The sequence below is a fragment of the Neofelis nebulosa genome, chromosome 4 (genome assembly GCF_028018385.1).
Source record: "Neofelis nebulosa isolate mNeoNeb1 chromosome 4, mNeoNeb1.pri, whole genome shotgun sequence".
In the NCBI taxonomy this organism is placed as follows: Eukaryota; Metazoa; Chordata; class Mammalia; order Carnivora; family Felidae; genus Neofelis; species Neofelis nebulosa.
The window spans coordinates 43,198,544-43,219,522 of record NC_080785.1 but is presented as its reverse complement, the minus strand read 5'-3'; the positions used below and the strand labels follow the sequence as shown (position 1 = coordinate 43,219,522).

General features: G+C 43.8%; 1 protein-coding gene and 1 long non-coding RNA gene across 11 annotated transcripts in view; both read left to right on the top strand.

Annotated features, from left to right (window-relative positions):
- The window catches only part of SEPTIN7 (septin 7), a 118,863-nt gene extending 115,089 nt beyond the window's left edge, over positions 1-3,774 (top strand). For all 5 annotated transcript variants that reach the window (XM_058724601.1, XM_058724597.1, XM_058724600.1 and 2 more), the window contains 2 exons: positions 1,504-1,643; positions 2,664-3,774. In XM_058724601.1, coding sequence (XP_058580584.1) covers positions 1,504-1,643; positions 2,664-2,703 — 180 coding nt within the window. In that variant the 3' untranslated portion in view covers positions 2,704-3,774. The remainder of the gene's footprint in view (positions 1-1,503; positions 1,644-2,663) is intronic.
- Positions 3,775-10,365: 6,591 nt separating this feature from the next.
- LOC131509140 (uncharacterized) lies at positions 10,366-16,189 on the top strand. Of its 6 annotated transcripts, XR_009260310.1 has the most exons (5): positions 11,054-12,106; positions 14,088-14,280; positions 14,416-14,476; positions 14,695-14,879; positions 15,962-16,189. It is a non-coding gene; the product is annotated as an uncharacterized LOC131509140 (long non-coding RNA). The 6 variants fall into 6 exon arrangements; XR_009260308.1 differs by having other exon boundaries at positions 10,915-12,106; positions 14,416-14,879; XR_009260309.1 differs by having other exon boundaries at positions 10,917-12,106; positions 14,088-14,476.
- The last annotated feature ends 4,790 nt before the right edge of the window (positions 16,190-20,979 follow it).

The following is a 20,979-nucleotide window of genomic DNA, read 5'->3' as shown; positions in this document are numbered from 1 at the left end:
TGCCATTCTAAGATCTGAAGTATTCAGAAGTTTGGAAGGCATATAACCCCAAGGTTTTCTTGAGAGGGATTGTAACCTGTACTTCTTACCTACATGCAACTAACACAGAAGATACTTACATACAACAGAAATTTACACATCAAAAATGATGAACACCCGTGAACCTAACTACCCAGCTTAAAAACTAAGACTTCATTAGTTCATTTGAGGCCCTTGTGTGCCTATGGTAGCACTTTTTCTCCTTCTCAGAGGTAACTATTGTGAATTGTGTGTTTCTGATTCCCTTGCATTTTTTCTATAACTAAAGGCATTTTCCTGCATTTCTATTTTCTGATATATTCTTAGTACCTTGTTTGCTATGATCAGGAAGATGATCATAGCATATTTGACTCATGTTTGCTTAAATTTATCTTAGATGGTTTTATTTTTTAGGAATTGCATGAAATATTTGCAGTAGGAGTAAATTTGAAGTCCCTCTCTGTGGGTTTACAAAATAATTGAGAAAATAAATTATATGCAAAATTTCATTATAATCCAAATTCAAGATGTTAACTCACTGATGTAATACGATCATTAGTAGAACATGATTCCTAGACATCTGAAGATTTTGAATATTTTTGGGGTATTAAGTGTATTTAGATTTAATCTGATTTTTTTTTTATTAATGACTATTTTCTTCAGAAATAGACTGACTAGTGCATAAGTGACATTATTTAGTGATCCATTAGGTGAGCTGTCTGTTTCTGCAGTTACTTTGCGTGAGTGTTTCTACTTAGTCAGCATTCTTATACAGCATTGATTTTCAGTGTAGGAAAACCACCTGCATTCGAATCTCTGGGGCTTGTTGAAAATGCAGATTTCTAATCTTAACACTGAAAGATTCTAATTCAGTATGTTTTGGTGAGGTCCAGGGTTCAATATTTTTTAACAGAGCACTCCTGGTGATTTATATGAAAATTAGTATTTGAGAAACCACTGCTTTATAAGAATTGGGGGAGCTTCCTATGATCTTGGAGCTCTAAATTTAAGTCTTTATGTATACCTGCTTTCATTCCACTTGTCTTAGCTTTCTGAGCTTAGAATTAGGAGGCAGTTCAAATCCTCATTCTTCTATTTTTCTGGCTAATGATTTTGGGCAAGGGACTTAAACTCTGCAGCTGTTTACTCATTTATACAATGGGGACAATGATGTCTTATTTGCCTTGCTTCTACATACTTATGAATAATGAAAAGTGAGGTCATAAGATAGGATATGTCCATTGTAAAGTGTAACACAACTGTAAACTTTTTGTACTTTTTTTTCCTATTTCCCAAGATTATTCTCTTGGGTCACTGGCCTCCTATAGGAGAAGAAAACCTAGACAGTGCTTTCCAGGTGGTACTCTGAATTTATAGCACAAGAACTCAGTGCTCATAATTTTAACATTAGAATGCCTGGGTGAAACCTACTTCTGTTCCTGATTTCTTAAATAGTTTTATTTTATATATCGTGCTGTGATTTAGCTCCAAAGGCGCCATGAGCAAATGAAAAAGAACTTGGAAGCACAGCACAAAGAATTAGAGGAAAAACGTCGTCAGTTTGAAGATGAGAAAGCAAACTGGGAAGCCCAACAACGTATTTTAGAACAACAGAACTCTTCCAGGTAATTAATATCAGATTCCCAAGAAATGTGTATATTAATGTTTCAAGGAATTATTGTCTTATTTTAACAATATTAGCATTTTAAAAGATATTACCCATTATCACACAACCACAATTATTTTCATGGGTGAATATTTTTATATAGATGGATGCAATCTGTCTACTCTAACAGTATTTCTTTTCATTACAAGCATTTTCCATTACTTAACTGTCTTCATAATTATAACTTGGTAGCTTCATCACATTCTCCCCACTTGACTCACCATAATCAATTTCTTACCTCCTCCCCTCAATTGTTGGACATAATAGTTGTGTTCGATCGTCAGCAAGCATAGAAAACACTGCTGCAAAAATCTTTTATACAATTTAGGGCTATGTTTTAATTGTGTTATTTCTTTAGGATTAAGTTCTGAAGGTAAAATATTGGATATGTAATTCCAAATACAACTGATCAATTACTTGTTCTTAATTTACACAAAACTTAGTAATATTTGTACCTTGGTGTTGTTCTTTTCCTTGTTAGTCCCATTTAAAACTGAAAAGTTATATCCCTATAAGAATTCTACAATTTACCCTCACTGCTAAATATTTTCAAGGTTAGACATTTGTTCTATAATGCTTTCCTTCTTTTAATTTTTTCCCCAGTGAAAAGGAAAATCTATTTGTAAAAGCAAATCTAATTGAGAATGCAAATAGCAGTAGAAGAGAAGGTACCCTATTTGATGTCACTTGATCTTTTTCAGTTTGCACTCTTATTTGGGAAGAATTGTTCTTCTACATTAAAACTGGATTTCTGTCCTATTTTTAGTGTTTATCCTGAAATTTGGTCAAAATTTGATTGTCTGTTACAGATTTGTATTGTCATCATTCGCTTCTAAATCTGATAATTTTTTAAGCTAAAAAAAGGTAGTGTTTGAAAATCTAACAGTTGTAATTGGGTTAGCCATTGCTACCATCTTATGTTATCTTTAATGTTTATAACATGGCCACTCATTTTGATTATTTTCCTTGAATCATTTAGAACCTTGGAAAAGAACAAGAAGAAAGGGAAGATCTTTTAAACCCTCTATTGACCACCAGTTACGTATTAGTTGCCAATATGCCAGCTTGGACATCAGTGTTTGTTGGATCCGTTTGACCAATTTGCACCAGTTTTATCCTTAATGATGGATTTAACAGCATGACAAAAATTATCATTATTTTTTTGTTCTTGATGGAGATTAAGATGCCTTGAATTGTCTAGGGTGTTGTGTACTTAGAAACTAACAGCTCTAAGTACCTTTCCTACATTTTCTTTTCTTGTTCTTTTTTTTTTTCTTTCTTTCTTTCTTTCTTTTTTTTTTTTTTTTTTTTTATTAAACAGATGTCTTCAATTTAATGCAAGAAAACATTTTACTATTGTACAATCATGTTCTGGTGGTTTGATTGTTTACAAGATATTCCAAAATAAAAGGACTCTGGAAGGTTTTCATTGAGGATAAATTGCCATAATATGATGCAAACTATGCTTCTCTATGATAATTATAATACAAAGGTTCCATTCAGTGCAGCATATACAATAATGTAATTTAGTCTAACACAGTTGACCCTATTTTTTGACACTTCCATTGTTTAAAAATACACATGGAAAAAAATCCTATATGCTTACAATGCACCTAGAGCTTTTTTATAACAACCTTTTTTTGTTTATTTGTTTGTTTTGGATTCTTTAAATATATGTTATTCTCATTTAGTACCCTCTTTAGCCAGAATCTCATTACTGCTTCATTTTTGTAATAACATTTTATTTAGGTATTTTCCATATATTGGCCCTGCTAAAATAGAATATAGCATCTTTCATATGGTAGGAACCAACAAGGAAACTTTCCTTTAATTCCCTTTTTACACTTTATGGTAAGTAGCAGGGGAAAAATGCATTTATAGATCATTTCTAGGCAAAATTGTGAAGCTAACGACCAACCTGTTTCTACCTATGTGCAGTCTCTTTATTTTACTAGAAATGGGAATCATGGCCTCCTGAAAAGAAAAAAAAAGTCACCATTCTGCATTTAGCTGTATTCATATATTGCATTTCTGTATTTTTTTTGTTTGTATTGTAAAAAATTCACATAATAAACAATGTTGTGATGTAATAGAGTGTGGGCTCTTAAATATTCTACAGTTGATATACAAGAATAGAATATGTTTGGGAAGAAACTTCAACTTGAATTTGTCTCCTCCACAATTGTAACTCCTCTTTTCTATTGTATGTTTATTTCATTTAGAATATGGTCAATGTATTGCTTTTCTAATTTATGAGATGTACAGTTATCTCTACTCATTACTCTCATTAATGTTTATACCTCTGAGAAGAAATCCCAACTCATTCACATTAGATGAACTCTCAAGTCCCTGGAAACTGAAATTTTGTAACTGGAAAGAAGGTGGTGCAATTTAAAGATCAATGATGTAGATTTTAACATAATGCTTTATGGTATATTAAATATAATTAATGCAACCCAGTTCATTACCTTAAAAAGTTGCACCATGTTTGTTACTTTTAAAAATTAATGATCCAAGCAGAAGGAAGTAACTGCTAATTCTTACGAGCCAATATTTTTGGTTTCCCAGGCTGAAGGATTTAAATAAGTCAGTATGCTTAAAACGATCCTTATTGCTTTTCAAAAAAAAATAGATCTAAAATGTAAAACATATATTAGGAAGATTATTTATGTTATAGTATCTTCAGTTTATATGTAAATTCACCCCAGGGTTACTTTTTTTTTTTTTTTTTTAATGTTTATTTTTGAGAGAGCGAGCGAGCGAGCACAAACAGGGGAGGGGCAGAGAGAGAGGGAGGTACAGAATCTGAAACAGGCTCCAGGTTCTGAGCTGTCAGCACAGAGCCTGACACAGAGCTCAAACTCACAAATTGTGAGATCATGACCTGAGCCGAAGTCGGACGCTTGACTGACTGGGTTAAACCCGACTGGGTGCCCACCCAGGCACCCTGAGAGTTACTATTTTTAAAGTAAGTCTCATGAGGCATTAAAAACATGATTTGGGAATACCGCAATAAAGATTTATTCTTATTTGATGGCCGTCACTAACTAAAAATTGTCTTGGAAAAGGTTTGTTAATCCTAAAATGCCTTCTGCTGTTGAAGAACATACATGGTGTGAGTGGCTTTTTAAAAATAAATTGCCTGTTATTCTAAGACTAGAATCAGGTGTTCCAGAATAACTATAGGTATAATATGCAGGAGTTTTTTGTTTGTTTTGGTTCTTAAGTGAGATTGGGTTAACACCTATAACCATAAAGGTTTGGTTTTAAGGAGTTAACGACCTGAATTTGGAGGATGCAAAATGAAAAACTTTGTATAGACCACCTGCCTAACTGGTGAAGTATTAATTCTAGAGTTCTAGAAACAGGTTCTCATAGTTACCATTTAAAAATTCTGTATCTTGTAAGTTTGTAAATCACCTTTATTCTACTACCCTCGTAAAAACTGGCACAAATCTTACCCATATCATACCTAAGGATTTTACCTGAATCTGATACAGGACCTGTACAACCTTACTGGATCTTTTGATTGTTGACTCCAGGCTTTTCAAGCATATTGAGGGCTATTTTTGCTATATGGCCTGTGGATTTCTGAGAACTGCTATATGATCACTCACAATACATGTAATACTCAGGACATAAGGACAGCCCAGCTTGTAAACAGCAAAACAGGCAATGCCTAGTTTCTTTTGTCCAGAAACATGTAATTGAAGTAACCACGATCTTTCTAATTGTGCGGCATTAACCAAGTCAGCACCAATCCCAGTGACTGGTTTGGGCACTGCATGGTAGAGCTTTACTGCCACCTAGTGGGATGAGATCTACTTGTCTCATTATCAAATTCACAATGGGGGAAATTGATAATTGATTGGACACGTGGCTTATTTCTATGTAGCTCAGGTTATACTCTTGAAAGCTGAAGAGATACAGGCTCCTGCCTCTCAGACTCATTAGTTTGGTGTCACTGAACCACCTGCACATTCTGAGTCTTCCCACCTTTTGTGCCTTTTATCCTCGGGAGAAACTGACCAAGGAATGTGGAGGTCAATGTGTAGTAGGTGAGAAAAGAGGAAAGAGTGTAAGATGGCTTAATAATGCAGCAAAAGCAGAATGTTGACTTAGCAAGTCATCTAAGATCGCTGTCTCCAAACTTTATCCTGTTTCCTTATTGAAATATTCTTGAGCATGTATCCATAATTACAATTGTGTGCATGTGCTGCTGTGTTACTGTGAAATTATGAAACAAAATTTTAAATTGGGGAGGGGGGAGTTTAGCACCCTTCTCAAGCCCCCGTGAACTCTCTACTCATTCCACTTTGGAAGCCATTGATCTAGGTAGTATATAGATCGTTAATAATTTTTGTTGACTCCCCAAGGGTGTCCTAGTGAAGACTGCTGTGCTATCCTATTTGATGTGAAAGGAAAAATTACTGTCTGCCACTCCAGTAAATTGAAGTCCTTTCTAATAAAAAGCTTGCAAATGTAAACAAAAGTCCGCGTATTTCATTCGGAATATTTTTCTTACCCTTTGTAATAACAGCTATCCACGTATTGAACACTTATTACCACATTTCAGACGATAAGTTAGTTTTTGTGTATTATCTTCATTTAACCCTTGATAGATACCGGTATCGCCCTTTTACAGATGTGGAAACAGGTTTGGAGATGTTTAGTGACTAACTTAGAGACAAGTGGTAAGTGGCAGAGCTGGAGTTTGATGCAGTCTTGGTGATGAGGTCAGGGCCTACGTTGCTTTAGTCTTCTGCCGTGCGACCACCTGGTCTGTGCTAGAAAATTGAACACACTAATCCTTTGTGTTCAGATCCCATCTCTGTGAATTGGGCATGTTACTTCTCCTTTCTCAACATTTGTTTCTGCAGCTATAAGTTAGGGCCCATATCTCTCTTGCTGATTCAAAGTGAAGATTACATTCTGTGGCTGCACATGTGAGGTGTCTGGACCTTGAGAGATTATCCTTGGGTGTTGCTGGAAGTGGTGATGCTGGGGCCATGACAGACAAAAGAGTATTGTTTTTCCCCAGTTTTAGGCGATGGTACATTTTCAGTAAGTTTGCGTGGTGCTTGATAGGTCTCTAGACTTGCTTCTTTGTAGACACAGCCTTTTGGAGTTACTAAGTAACTTTATTGTTTCAACAACAAAGCATGCCATGGAAATAAGGTAATTTTGGTGAAGAACGGGTTTTTTACAGTGCCAGTAATGGGAGTTCTAAAATAATGTCATTCTTTGCAAATAGTGCTGGGATGGTTTATCAGAGTATCTCATCTCTGACATTGCTGAAAAAATTGCTTCTTTTCAAGCAAATTGGTTCCCATGATTTGGGATTAATCCATAGAATGTTCAAAGTTTAGTGTCAGCCGTTTCCAACAGAAAATATGGGTTGACAATTTCCTGTGTTCTTTAGAAGCCTTTCAAAGCTTCACAGGAAGAATGAAGACTATTCTTGGCCCGAACATTTGCCCCATGGGGTGCTGGGCCCAGCCAAACAGCCTTGTATTAGCAAAGGAGGGTCAAGTGAAAGGAGACCTTGTTCTGTGCCAAGCTCTCAAAGGGGAGCCTGAAACCCCATGGGCCACACAGAACCACTGTTTAAGGTGCAGTATTTGTGGACCTGCCGAAATCTAAAGCCATTCAGGCTTTCCGAAATCCTTTGGAATGGGGAGAGGCAGCGGGTGACACTTCGGATCTGTGAAGACCTGGCATAAAGATGGAGAGTTGATGCGGGGGATGGCAAGACACTGCCAACGAATGTCTGTTTTTTTGTTCTCTCTTCCAAGTGGGCCCTGCTTAGCTTCCTAGCTTTCAGGTGTGTCGCAAGGTGCAGCGGTTCACCCTGGAGATTTACAAGGTAACAGACCCCAGAAGCCCCATGGGTATGGGGCTGGTTCTCACCAAAATGTGGAGGAACTAACTTGGTCTAGCAGGGGCTTGCAACTTTTCTTTCCTCACTTAATTCCATTGTCTTTGAATTTCACTGGTCTCTTTCATATTTAAATATACGCTCCACTAGACTTGCAGGCACAGAAAAGTTCCCTGTATTTTGGATAAGCCAGTAATTTAAGCCACTTGGCAAGTGGTGGGTGACGTGATGGGGGCCCTGGCACAGCCGTTGGTGTTAGTGTGAGCTCTTTCCCCCTGCTTTTCAGAAGTCAAGGAATGTATGTTTTGTCTGGTGGGAGTGGAGGAAGCTGTCGATTTTATTCCTAGGGATAAGTCTCATATGATTATATAAATGCATGGCTTAGTGTGGTTACTTTAAAAAAAAAAAAAAAAGTTGTAGTTAACATTTCAGGAACATAGTTCTTTCATCCAGACACCAAAATAAAATCCTCCTGAGACCTTAGGGTTGCTGGGTAGAAAGAAGTGTCAGGAACTCAAGTTGGCATCTTCTCTAAGTTCTACTTTATTAGTGCCTAATTAGACCCCGTCCGTCCTGTTTAGGTGCTTGAAAGATGGAGTAGATGCCACCGAAGTAAGCTCGCCTTCTGTGATCTCTGCATTCAGATGGGGTTGGCCCCGTTATACTTCATGTCCTGAAGAGAAGATGCGCTTTTTCTCCAATTTGCGTGAGAGGTAATGGACCCCATCCTACCAGATGAGAATATTGTGACCATATTCCAACTAGGAAGAATACCTGTTTGTCAGACGAGGGGAAATTCAGCTGGAAAGCCGAGGGAAGGAAACAAAACCAGAGAAGAGTACAGCAACAAGCGTTTCAAGTGCCTGCTAGGTGCCAGATGCGGAAAGTTCACATCAATGCTCAGTTAAAGCTCAGCAGAATTCAATGATGCGGCTACTTAACCCCTTATTAAAAACAAGCACACTAGGGGGGCCTGGCTGGCTCAGTTGATAGTGTGTGCAGCTCTTGATCTCAGGGTCGTAAATCTGAGCCCCACAGTGGGTATAGATATTACTTTAAAAACTAATAAAATCTTTAAAATAAAAAAGCCAAGCAGTCTAAAATTTCACTGAATGAGTATATAACATTTGTATTAGCCCTTGTGACATGCAAAGTAACAAATGCCCCCTAACCTTGGTAACAACTACAGTCAAACTGTAATAATGTTTGTTATCTTAGTTTCTGCAGGCCAGGAATTAGCAGGCTGGTTCGAGCTAGGCAGTGGGGTTAAAGAGCTAGGCAGTGGCGTTAAAGATGTTGGCTTGGGGCTGTAGTCCTCTGAGGGCTTGACTGGGGCTGGAAGTCCCGCTTCCATGATCGTTCACTCACATCATTGGCAAGCTGGTGTCAGGAGGCCTCAGTCCTTTGCTCTGTGGGTCTCTCCAGGAGGCTGCTTGAGTGTCCTTGTGACATGATGGCTGGCTTTCTCCCAGAACAAGTGAACTGAAAAAGAGCAAGGCTCAAGCCACAATGCCTTTTATTACCTAGCCTTGGAAGTCACACAATGTCATTTCTGCAATATGTTTATGCAGCTCAGCCCTGTTAAACGTGGGAGGCCGCTGTACAAGAGCTGGAATACTAAGGAGGCTGCTGCCACAACATTTTATCTATTTTCTGGTTAACAGATGATTTTTAACTTTTACAAATAATGCTGCGGTGATCATTTCTGTATACAGCTTCTTGCCCAAATATACAAGATTCTACAGGCTTGTGTATCGACATGAATAAAGCCAGCAAATCTGTGGCCTTTGGGTTCTTAAGCTTCTCTCAAGGTTTCTGGAAGGCATCATATAGAAGTTTGTTCCTTGGCCCCTCTTCACTCAGACCAGATGTCCCCACAGTCCCAATGCACAGCCTTCATTAAGTCCAGGCTTACATCTTGACCAGAGAAGAGAGCAGGATCTCTCCCCCTGCTTCAGAGTTTGAAAAACCTCGGGGAAGAACTGCCACAGACCCAATATGATGACTGGCAGACACGGTCACTGAGAGAACCACTGTGAGCCAGACAGCATCCCTGCTCCCTCGAAAACTGGTCGCCCCCTAGGGATTGTAAGTACATAAGGGGCCAGTTCCGCAGCCAACCTGGACCTTTGAATCAGTTCAACTCACCCCCACCCCACAGCCCAGCTCTGGGCCATCTGGGGCTTTGCCTGTGTTGGTTGCGGAGCTCTGCCTAGCGCACAACCTTCTTCCCCACACCCAGGCAGCCCCTGAACCTTCGCCCTCATGACAGTGCACCTTTCGCCCGCCCTCCTGGCAGTCTGTCCTGGATGTAGGTTTACCTCTACTCCATGCGTTATGGATGCACCCAAAGCCCACATCCCAGCATCAACCCTCCCTGCACCCCAGGGCTGGCTTCCTACCGGTACCCCTAACAGATTGTCAAATAATGCCTATTAACTGTTTTCATGAACTTTCTTCTTCTAACTTACAATTTTGACAAAAAATGTTTTTCTGAGCCATCTTTGACTCATTTGCAGCTCCACGCCCCTTATACTTAGGTGTGTATTTTCTAGAAACAAGGAGATTCCTTTCTGGTAACAGTACAATAATCAAAATGTGATGGAATTTAATGAGCTTTTAATAAAACAAAAACATTTAAATATTTTCTTTGCTACCTTATCTTCCAATATATTATTTATGTATTCATATTTACATACACTGCATTTTGCATTATGGCCCAGCCAATTCTGGCTGTTGTGCTTGCATTTTCCTTAAAATAAATTTAAAGGGGGTCACTTTAGCGTTCCTGGGCCTGGACCTCTTGGGCACCAGTAAACCCTGACGGTTTATGGCACAGAATCAGGGGCAGTGTTGACATCAGAGTCCAGGGTCTAGGCTCCCAGTTTATTTCACTCTACACCATATGGGAGTATACACCATTCATTTAATCATTCATTCCATCCAACCTTCTCTTGAGCACTAGGTCTCATGCGTGTGACAGCTAGGGGACACGGGTGAATGTGCCCACTCTGCACAGGAGAGAGGTGCCTGATGAAGCGTAGGGCCACAGTTGCAGACAACTGGGTGCGGCCAACATTTGTTCCCCTCTGAGGGTCCAGTAATGGCCAAAACCCTCAGGCTCCCTTCCCCACGCCCCAGGCTGCGCTGGGCCCAGCCTCTGCTCTAGGTGTCCCCAGCCACACGCTGGGACTTCTGCTTGCTGCCAGGAGAGACCTGAATCCCGCCGCCACCGTCGGAGGCGGGGTGGAGGGGGTGCTGGGGTTGCGGTTCGGGGTGTTAGAGCAGCCACTGGTGGTGGCCCCAGGTCTGACTCGCGCGGGCCGGCGAAGGCGGGCTCCCCCGCTCCCCCTGGCGGCCGTGAACGCCTGCGCGGGCCCAGGCTCCCACGCGAGTCGCCCAGAGCCTCCACTCTCCGTGCGCGGCCAGCCCCGTGCCTCCTGGCATCTGTCTCTCGGGGTCAAGAGGGGATTGGGATCTGTGGGGACAGACCCTGCTTTACTCCTACGGGCCACCATTCGAGCGTCAGCGGCGGACGGCGGCCCTTGGGACTGAAGGGGGCAGCATCTCCACGCAGTCTGGGACTCGCGCCGGAAGGTGGCTTTCCTAGGGGCCTCCCGGCGTGCGGGCCTCCGCTAGATTCCCCACCACTCAAGAGCCGGGTTTTATTTTGTTTCGGAAATACTTCAGGACCTTCTGTTACTTTTATTTATTTAGGGAAGAGTTTTAAGAATGTTACAAAAGTAACTTAGGCTCTTGGAACAGACCAAGCAACCAAACATAAAGACAGTATTAATGGTGTAGCCATTCCTCAAAAAGTTCAACATAGAATTACTACATGACCCAGCTCTGAGTCATATAACCCAGAAGACTTCCACTTCTGGGCATATACTCAAAAGAAGTGAAAACAAGTTTCAAGAAGATACTTGCACACCCACGTTTACAGCAGCGCTCTCCACAATAACCAAAGGTGGACTCATCCCTGGACACTCGCATGGATATACCAAATGTAGAATATACCACAGTGGACTATTTATCCAGCCTTAAAAAGAGAGAAAATTTGGACACATGCTACAACACGAATGGATGACCTTTGAGGACATTATGCTCTGTGAAAAAAAAACAGACACCAGACACAAAAAGACAAATGTTGCATGATTCCACTTACATGAACTATCCAGAATGGGCAACTTCATTGGGACAGAAACTAGACTAGAGGCTACTAGGTTCTGGGTGGGGGCACCGGAGAGTTATTGCTTAATGGCCACAGAGTTTCTCCTTGGAGTGTTGAAATTTCTTGAAAATAGTGGTGATGGCCGCAGAGTATTGTGAGTAATTTGTGTCACTGAAGGCTACAACTTTGAGTTTACCTCTCTTCGTCCCCAAGGCCAGGGGCATTGGAGTAACTTAACAGGAGTCTGGAGTCATGTAAATGGAAGGGGCAGGATTTGAGCAAGATCAGTGTGGGCAGCTTCCCTCCAAGAGGCCAGCAGCTGTAGTGAAGTGCTTCTCAGGGCCTCACACCTCCCTTGGAGTGCCATTTGGTGAGTGGCTTTTCTTTTCTTTTCTTTTTTTTTTTTCTTTCCTGTGGGGATCTGACCTCAGCCTGGGCCTGCTCTGGGCTTTAGTATGCTGGCCCCAAGCTTCCCTGAGACAGAGAGTGACAGTAACCATTGGGGAACACATTGTGGCCGGCTCAAAGCTCAGGTTAGCACAATGGGAAGGAGGCTCTGGTGGCTTTGCAGAGGCCCTCTCTCCTGCTGAGGTATGGTAGGGGTCACTGTGACCACCTCACACCCCACCCCTCCCTGGGCCTTCACCACCCCCAACAACAGCCCCTCCCATGCCCCGCCCCCATGAAAGCTCAAGCTCCCTCCCCCCCTCCCATGGCTGTCTCCACCAGTCCTGTTCTTTCCTCCGAGGCTGGAGACCCCCCTGGGACCCACAAGTTGCCTCCCCTCCCTCCCCAGCCCTGCATATATTGCCCAACAGGCACATCAAACTTCTGCTTGTGCTTCCAAAAACTGGGGAGGGGAAAGCTTGAAAGTTGAAATTTTAAAAAAGGACATCAAATTACTTATTATGGGAAGTGAAGATTCCAGCAAATCCTGGCTTGTGGTAGCTGTTTATGGTTATAAGTTGTTTCTACTTTGAACTGTATGGATGGCTGTGGGAGACACTGGTCCTCAAGGGCTTATACTTCTTCACGTCTTCAAATGGCCCCGCCCAGCCTGCCTGGAGGTGGGTCTTCTGCCCCCAGCTTCTTGCTTACTCTCACAGGGGCCTGACCATCACATCCCTCGAGGCCAGGCCAGGGAGGGCCGGGAGAGTGGGAGTAAAAGTTTGCATCACGGGAGTTTGCTGTCTATCCAGTGTGGTGTGGGGCAGGCGGGCTGCCCAGTGGAAATGCCTAGGAGAGAGGAGACTGGGAGAGGGAGAAGCTGGGGTCGAGGCCAGCCTGCAGAGGAGGACGAGCACCCAGTGTGCCGTTTTGGGCTCTGATCAAGGACAATAGGGCACCTGCTTCCTGATGGCTGGGGAGTGGCAGGCACCGACCGAGGTCTCCTGGGAGTATCAGCGTGGCCAGGTGGGGGAAGTGGGGTGCTGGGATTAGGAGTCCCTAGTGACCTCACCATGTCCTCCATGGACGAGCAGACCTCTCTGGAAAAAGGGTTTGACAGACACTCGCGTGTTCCTCCTGGAGCTGTGACAGCACACAGAGGGCCGTCACAGGGTTAATTTGTTTCGGACGTTGCCTAGCAGGTGGCCTGGTTATGGGAATGGGCCTGTAGGTGGAGGCCAGTCTGCCCACCCCCCCGCCTGTGCCCTGCCCATTTCTCTGAAGAAGGTGAGAGGAGAGGGTGAAGTCTGTGCCAGGACCCCCCCCCCACCCCCGACAGAGCCGGGAACACAACTCCCAGAGGGCGTGGGGAGGCACCACCGAGCATCGGGCTCCCTCTGCAGAGTAACCCGTCCTGGCCTCCGCAGCCACAGCAGCCCTGACTTCCTGGGGCTCTGTTAACAGTTTGGGATTTCAAGAAGTAAAAGGGCCTCAGTTTCCCCATCTGTCAGACTGGAGCAGTTGCTCCCTGACCGACAGCTTCACAGAACTCTTGTGCTAAAAGGGGCAGTCGATGGGCAGCACTTTCCCTGTGTTCAAGGCTGTTGGCCCACAGACAGGGGGCACCCCCATGGTGAAGCGGTCTGCCAACGTTGCCTCTTTACAAGTGGATTCGCAAGTCTGTCCTTTGGAATTAATTTCCCATAGATGGAAACACGTGGCAGATGAGGGATGTGTGCTGCTACTGCAAGTGACGCAGCTAAGGGACCATGATGGCACAGCCACAGATGAGTTTGGCCTTGAAAGAAGTGAGAACCCAGAGTTAAAGTCAAACCTGGCCAGTGGAAGACCTCATAGCATCTGCAGCATCTGGGACTCTGTGTGGGGTGTGTGTGTGTGTGTGTGTGTGCACACGCTTAGGGGGGCCATTTGTGATACCCACTGTTGGGCCTTCTCTTCACTAGCGGTTCCGTCACTAAAGAGAAAGGACCCCCTGAAAGTGAGAGGAGGAAGAGGTAGGAGACCGATTTTCTCATGGCTGAACCTTCTGTCAACGTTTTCGGGAAGAGCAGGGCACTGTTAATTCCCAGGAAGGTGGTGAGGCCAGAATAGTACAAGACACGACAGGATGAACTTCTGGAGCTCTGGCAGAACCAGGTTTGGAACACATCCCCTGGGAGGGGCTGGCGGAACATACCGGAATAATCCAAAGTAATTACACTCGTCTCAACCACGTACATCAGGCAGGTGCCTGACCTTGAGCAAGCTCCCCCCACTTTTTTTTTCTTTAAGTCTCACATTCCTGGGGTGGAGAACGGAGACATTATCCGTACCTCGCAGCGTCCTTGTGAAGGTAAAACGAGACTGCGTCTATCAAGTGCCTGGCAAAGCATCTAGGATACAGTAGGTGCTTAATAAATATCAGTGTAGCAGGATGCTAGCTGAAAGATTGCGAAGTTCTGGTTTCTTAGTTTTGTGGGTGTTTAAGTCATTCTGTTCTTCCTTGAGGGTGGAGGCCAAGTGGGCTTATGGCTGATTAGGAGACGAGGAACGGTGTTTTTCTCCTTCCAGGAAGAGAACTTTACTATTCTTAAGATCTTGACCTCCTTTACATCCAGAAAACCTTTGTAGTTTTAAGGCTGATGGCCTGTCATGGCACAAAGAAGCAGAATGGATGTGTTCCATTTTGGAGGCTTGAAAAGGGCCCAGTGGCCTGAGCCTGCCAGTTAGCCCCCAGGGGCTGGGAATAACAAGCGGTAAGTTGACCTGTGGGAGGGGAGAGGGCTGTGGGGACTGAGGGGCCTGTGTGGAGAGCCCTGGGCAGCCCCAGTGGGGAGGGTTGGAGTTTCCCTGAAGACCCCCCTCCCACTGGGCAGGGCCCTGCCAGATTGCAGGGAGGGGGCCAGTGACCATGTGCTGTGGGGTGAGACCACAGCATTGCCCATGTGGGGGGAGTCACCATGACCTAGACCTTTTCAGGGCTGTGTGACCTCCCGCCCCCACCCACACATGTTGTGGGATCCAAAGGAAGAGTCCTAAAATTTCTGATTTGAAATACCTCCCGGTTAGTAGGTGATTCCTAATAAACCAGAGGGGAAAAGCCTAACATTATTTGCATCTCGAGGCGAAGAATTCCTTGTGAATGAAATGCAGACAGAACTTGGTAACATTTGCTTGCAAATGAATCTCAGCAATTCAGCACCAGACAAAACTGCTGAAGTGTCTTTTTCATCTGGTGGCTTGGGTTCTCTTGACATCAAGCGGATAGAGGCCCCGGGGAACAACAAGCCACACCCCCCCCAGAACAACAACAAAGACGGGGGTGGGGGGGGGTGGGGGGGGGTGGAGTGCAAGAAAAGGAGCCCAGTACCATTTATTTGATTAGAATTCATGTGAACACACAATACATTCTTATAGGGACACTCACACACTCAAGGATACAGTCTCGCATTGGTGAAGGAGATGGGGACAAAGGGAGTCCGTGAGGAAAGACAATGTTAGGAGAGGGCCACCTGGCAGTGGCACCTGGGTCCTGAGGCTGGAAGGATGACCAGAGCAGCTCTCTGCAGAGGCCGCTCAAAGAGGTGAGACAGGACATGATGGGCATTAACCATGAAGGTTCTGTCACAGGTCCCATCAAACCTTTGGGGATGCAGGAGGCTTTGGGGAATTTACATGCCCGTGTCTACCCTTTTGTTCAGGTTGAGTGTCCAGTGTTGACTCATTCAGACCCTGGCACCTGGGTGGATTCATGCGGGCTCACCTGGAAATGTCTCAGGTTCCCAGTAAACATAAACAACTTGTGTCTGATGGGGATTTCCTCTTTGATTTCTTTCAGGAGTGACATTGAAAGTAAATTGTTCTGCTTAAAGTGTTGAATCTTAACATCTTTTCCTGTGGCTCCAGAACTCTCTTTTTCTATCAGGCTTTGTGGCTTTTATACAGGAACCAGAATTGAGGGCCAGGCCACACCCTGGACAGTCCTGGCCACGTCCTAGCCACTGACCCATTAGTGATGGGAATTATCTGTGGATTGTCTTTTTCGGGGAGATGGGGTGTGATCAATGATCTGGTGACACTTATCTTTATCCAAAGAGACACATTAGAAACTTAGTGCTGTGTGACTCCAAAGGGATCCCAATCTTTCTGGGAGAAATGGCTAAGTCAATGATGATATAAGCAGAGAATGTAACATTTTGCTCTATGAAAAATCCTACTTTTGAAGCTTTCTTATTGACATGGGAAAATGTTAACATCACATCCATTCTGATAATCCACACCGGTGCCTCTGCGGCAGAACACCAGCTGATGAGAGAGGAACAGAAGCACAAACAGGCCATGCCCGAATCTTCTGGAAATTACTCTTTGGCTGGTTTCCATCCCATAGCTAATTGGTCTGCTTTTCAGACCTTGTGAACCAGAAGTGATGGCCCCAGGATCACGAACTTCGCAATTGGAAGCTCAGCCTGTCTTGGCACAGGGGGAGAGCCTTTGCTCCGCAAACTGTGGGTGATCACTCCTACTGGGAAGTCCAGGGTCAGCAGTCTGGGGTCAGGGTTCCAGGTTGGGCTCAGTGATCAGGGCTTCAGGGCGTAGGACCCTCGTGCTTCCTGTACAGGCTGGGGGCAGGGGCCCTGCCTTCCTTCCTCCTCACGCCAAGTCCTAAGGTCATGCCCGGGTCTCTGGACCCCTGCCCTGTATCTGGTAAGGGACTTGTTTCTAGAATATGTAAAGAACTCCTACAACTTAATAATAAAAGGACAACCCAATTTAAAAAATGGGCAAAATATCTTAGTAGACACTTGTCCAAAGAAGATATACAAATATATAAGCACAGGAAAAGATGTTCAACATCACGAGCCATTGTGGGAATGTAAATCAAAACCACAACCAGATACTAATTCACACAGTAGGATGTTGATTATTAAAAATCCAGATAAGGAGGGGCACCTGGGTGGCTCAGGTGGTTAAGTGTCCGACTTCAGCTCAGGTCATGATCTCATGGTTCCTGAGTTTGAGCCCTGTGTCGGGCTCTGTGCTGACAGCTCAGAGCCTGGAGCCTGCTTCGGATTCTGGGTCTCCCTCTCTCTCTGCCTCTCCCCTGCCCGCACTCTGTGCCTCTCTCTCAAAAATAAATAAACATTAAAAAAAAAAAAAACCCAGATAATAACAAGTGTTATTGAGGTAATGGAAAAAGTAAAATCCTCACACACTGCTATGGGAATGTAAAATGGTATGTTCACTTGGGAAATAGTGTGGCAGAGTTATCATTTGACCCAGCAATTCCACCCCTAGGTGTATCCCCAAGAGAACCAAAAATATATGTCCACACGCAAATTTGACCATGAATGTTCACAGCAGCATTGTTCATAATATCCAAAAGGTGGGAAGAACCCAGATGTCCACCATCTGGCAGGTAACAAAATGTGCTATATCCACACTATGAAATATTATTTGTTATAAAGAAGGAATGGAATACTGATATGTGCTACCTCATGGGTGAACCTGGAAAACATTATGCTAAGTGAGGAAGCCAGTCACAAAAGACCACATATTTGAAAAAAAAATTTTTTTTAACATTATTTATTTTTGAGAGACTGAGAGAGACAGAGCATGAGCAGCGAATGGGGCAGAGAGAGAGGGAGACACAGAATCTGAAACAGGCTCCAGGCTCTGAGATGTCAGCACACAGCCCGACCTGGGACTTGAACTCATAGACCATGAGATCATGACCTGAGCTGAAGTCAGATGCTTAACTGAGTCACCCAGGCGCCCCACAAAAGACCACATATTGTATGACTCTATTTATGTGAAATGCCCAGAAGAAGGCAAGTCTATAGAGACAGAAAGTGGCTCGATGTTTGTCAAGGACTGGGAGGTGAATGGGGGTGGGGGTGGGGGTGACATATTGGGGGGTGATAGCTTAAGTGTGCAGGTTTCTTTCTGAAGTAATGAAAATGTTCTAAAATTAATTGTAGGGATGGTAACCCAACTCTGAAGAGAAAACAAACCACTGAATGACACATTTTAAATGGGTGAACCATAAGGTATGTGAATTGTATCTCATTAAAGTTGTTACCAGAAAATCTTAGGGACTAATTACTTTTAAAAGAGTCTTTACTTTAAAAAATAGTTCACTGGAGAATTTCTAACAGGTACATTTTACTTTATTTTAAATTGTTTTTATATAATAGGTGCATTTTATTTTTAATTTTATTTTTAATTTTTTTTAATGTTTATTTATTTTTGAGACAGAGACAGACAGAGCATGAATAGGAGAGGGTCAGAGAGAGAGAGAGACCCAGAATCTGAAGCAGGCTCCAGGCTCCGAGCTGTCAGCACAGAGCCCGACGCGGGGCTCGAACTCACGAACCGTGAGATGATGACCTGAGCCGAAGTCGGAGGCTCAACCAACTGAGCCACCCAGGTGCCCCTAATAGGTGCATTTTAAAATATGATTCACTTGCCACATATTTAAGGCATGAATTGCTCTAAGAAGCGAGGGATACATGTGTGGATGAAAGTCACATGTCTGGATACACTGTATCCAGAACACCTGTGAAAAGATGTCAAGTCTTGAATTTAGTCAACAATCATGTATGAAAACAAAATGAGTCCCAAAAGGCATAGTGATATATGACTTCATAAATGCCATCTCCAAATAGAATGCTATACCCTCTAAGGAAAGGATTTCAGGGGATAGTACATATGTAAAGAAACCTATTTCTAGTGATCTCTTCAGTGTGGCTCCTCCGGGGGCCGGTCCATACCCTTGGAGCACGCTTCCTCTCTGCCAAACTTGAGCCGCCACAGGGGCCTGGCTGAGCCCAGGGCCACTGAGGGTGGACTGGGACCCCAGTCCTGGGGACAGGTGACATCAGGCAAAGGACCTGGCCTGACGGTTTCCCGGACATTCAATCCACTCCCGGGCCACCTGATGCCTCTCCTGAGACATTGACTGAAAGTTGCCAAGTCTAAGTAAACAATGAATATATTTGTATAGAAATGTAGGGAAGAGGTGAAGCACAGGGCTGGGCCTGCCCCTAGAGTCCAACACAACATTCATGGCCCAAGAGTGTTTTGCAAGGAGGAAGTAAATCAGATATTCTGTATGATGGTCCCCAACGGCAGGGTGGGGGACAAGCCATTCAAACCTGTAAGCAATCACTGTTCCCTGGCTTATCAGCATATCCGCTCTGGAACAAGGAGCTCCTCCTGGATGTAGTTTTAGTTCCAAATAACAGGGGTCAAAGGGCATACCTTACTGTGGGGAGACTTCTATTCCCCATCCATAGGACCTGAGTGGGTTTTTGGGTTAGTATTTTCAGAAAAGGACCACAATTGTTCATATCTCCTTAGATTTAACTTTAAATCTCTTTAATCCTGGCTTGTTGGCAGGTGTTTTTTCACCAGACTGGCTTATATATTCACAGGTAGCACATATATATCTGATATTCCATCCACAGGCTGACTTTTCCATCAGTGCCTCTCCTGGGTCCTGATGAATTCAGAACGGTGCTCTGTACAAAGGAACTTCTGAATGCGAGACTGATCTGAATTCAGATTAAGGCTCCCTTGGTTAGCCCCCAGGGGTCATTGGCTCCCTCTTCCATTTGTTTAACCAGTGACCCCGCCTCTTGGGGAGGGCTGGTGCTGCTCTGGGTGCCAGGCCCTCCCTCATGGTCTAACACCTTGACTGTGTATTTATTTTTAAAAGTCTTTGTTTTTTAACTGATGATAATTATTGTGGAATATTCCTCAAATTACAAAGAAGAAAATAAAAACAGTAATTCCATTTTCTAGACCTAATTACTGTCTTTTTACATCTGTATAGGTTTTTTGTATTATTGTTAAGATTATTTTTTAAGAGCAGTTTGAGGGTCACAGCAAAATTGAGCGGAAGGTAGAGATTTACCCTGTATCCTCTGCCCCCTCCCACGCACAGCCTCACCCACTATCAACATCCCCATCTGGAGTGGGGCATTTGTTACAACTGACACATCATCATCACCCAAAGTCCATAGTTGACATTACAGTTCCTTGCTGGTGTTATTCAGTCTGTGAGTCTGGACAAAAGTACAGTGACACAGAGCCATCATTATGAGCCATTTAGAGTATTTGCACTGCCCTAAAAACCCTCCAGGCTCCCCCTAGTCCTCCCTCCCCCTAGCCCCCTCCACCTCCCGGCAATCACTGCTCTTTTTACTGTTTTCATAGTTTTGCCTTTTCTTTTTTTTTTTTTAAACGTTTATTTATTTTTGAGACAGGGAGAGACAGAGAATGAACAGGGGAGGGTCAGAGAGAGAGGGAGACACAGAATCTGAAACAGGCTCCAGGCCCTGAGCTGTCAGCACAGAGCCCGACGTGGGGCTCGAACTCACGGACTGCGAGATCACGACCTGAGCCGAAGTCGGCCGCTTAACCGACTGAGCCACCCAGGTGCCCCAGTTTTGCCTTTTCAAGAAGGTCATAGCATTGGAATCACACAGTATATAATCTTTTCAGACTGACTTCTTTCACTTAGTAATATGCAGTTAAATTCTTCCAGGTCTTTTTCATGACTTGATAGCTGAAGACTTTTTGGCACTGAATGTAGTCCATCATCTGGATGTGTCAGTTTATTTATCCATTCATCCTACTGAAGGACATGTTGGTTACTTCCAAGTTTGAGCAACTATGAATAAAGCTGCTATAAACATATGGTTTTTATTTTATTTTATTTTTTTTAATGTTTATTTTTGAGAGAGAGAGAGACAGAGCACAAGCAGGGGAGGGGCAGAGAGAGAGGGAGACCCAGAATCTGAAACAGGCTCCAGGCTCTGAGCTGTCAGCACAGAGCCCGACGCGGGGCTTGAA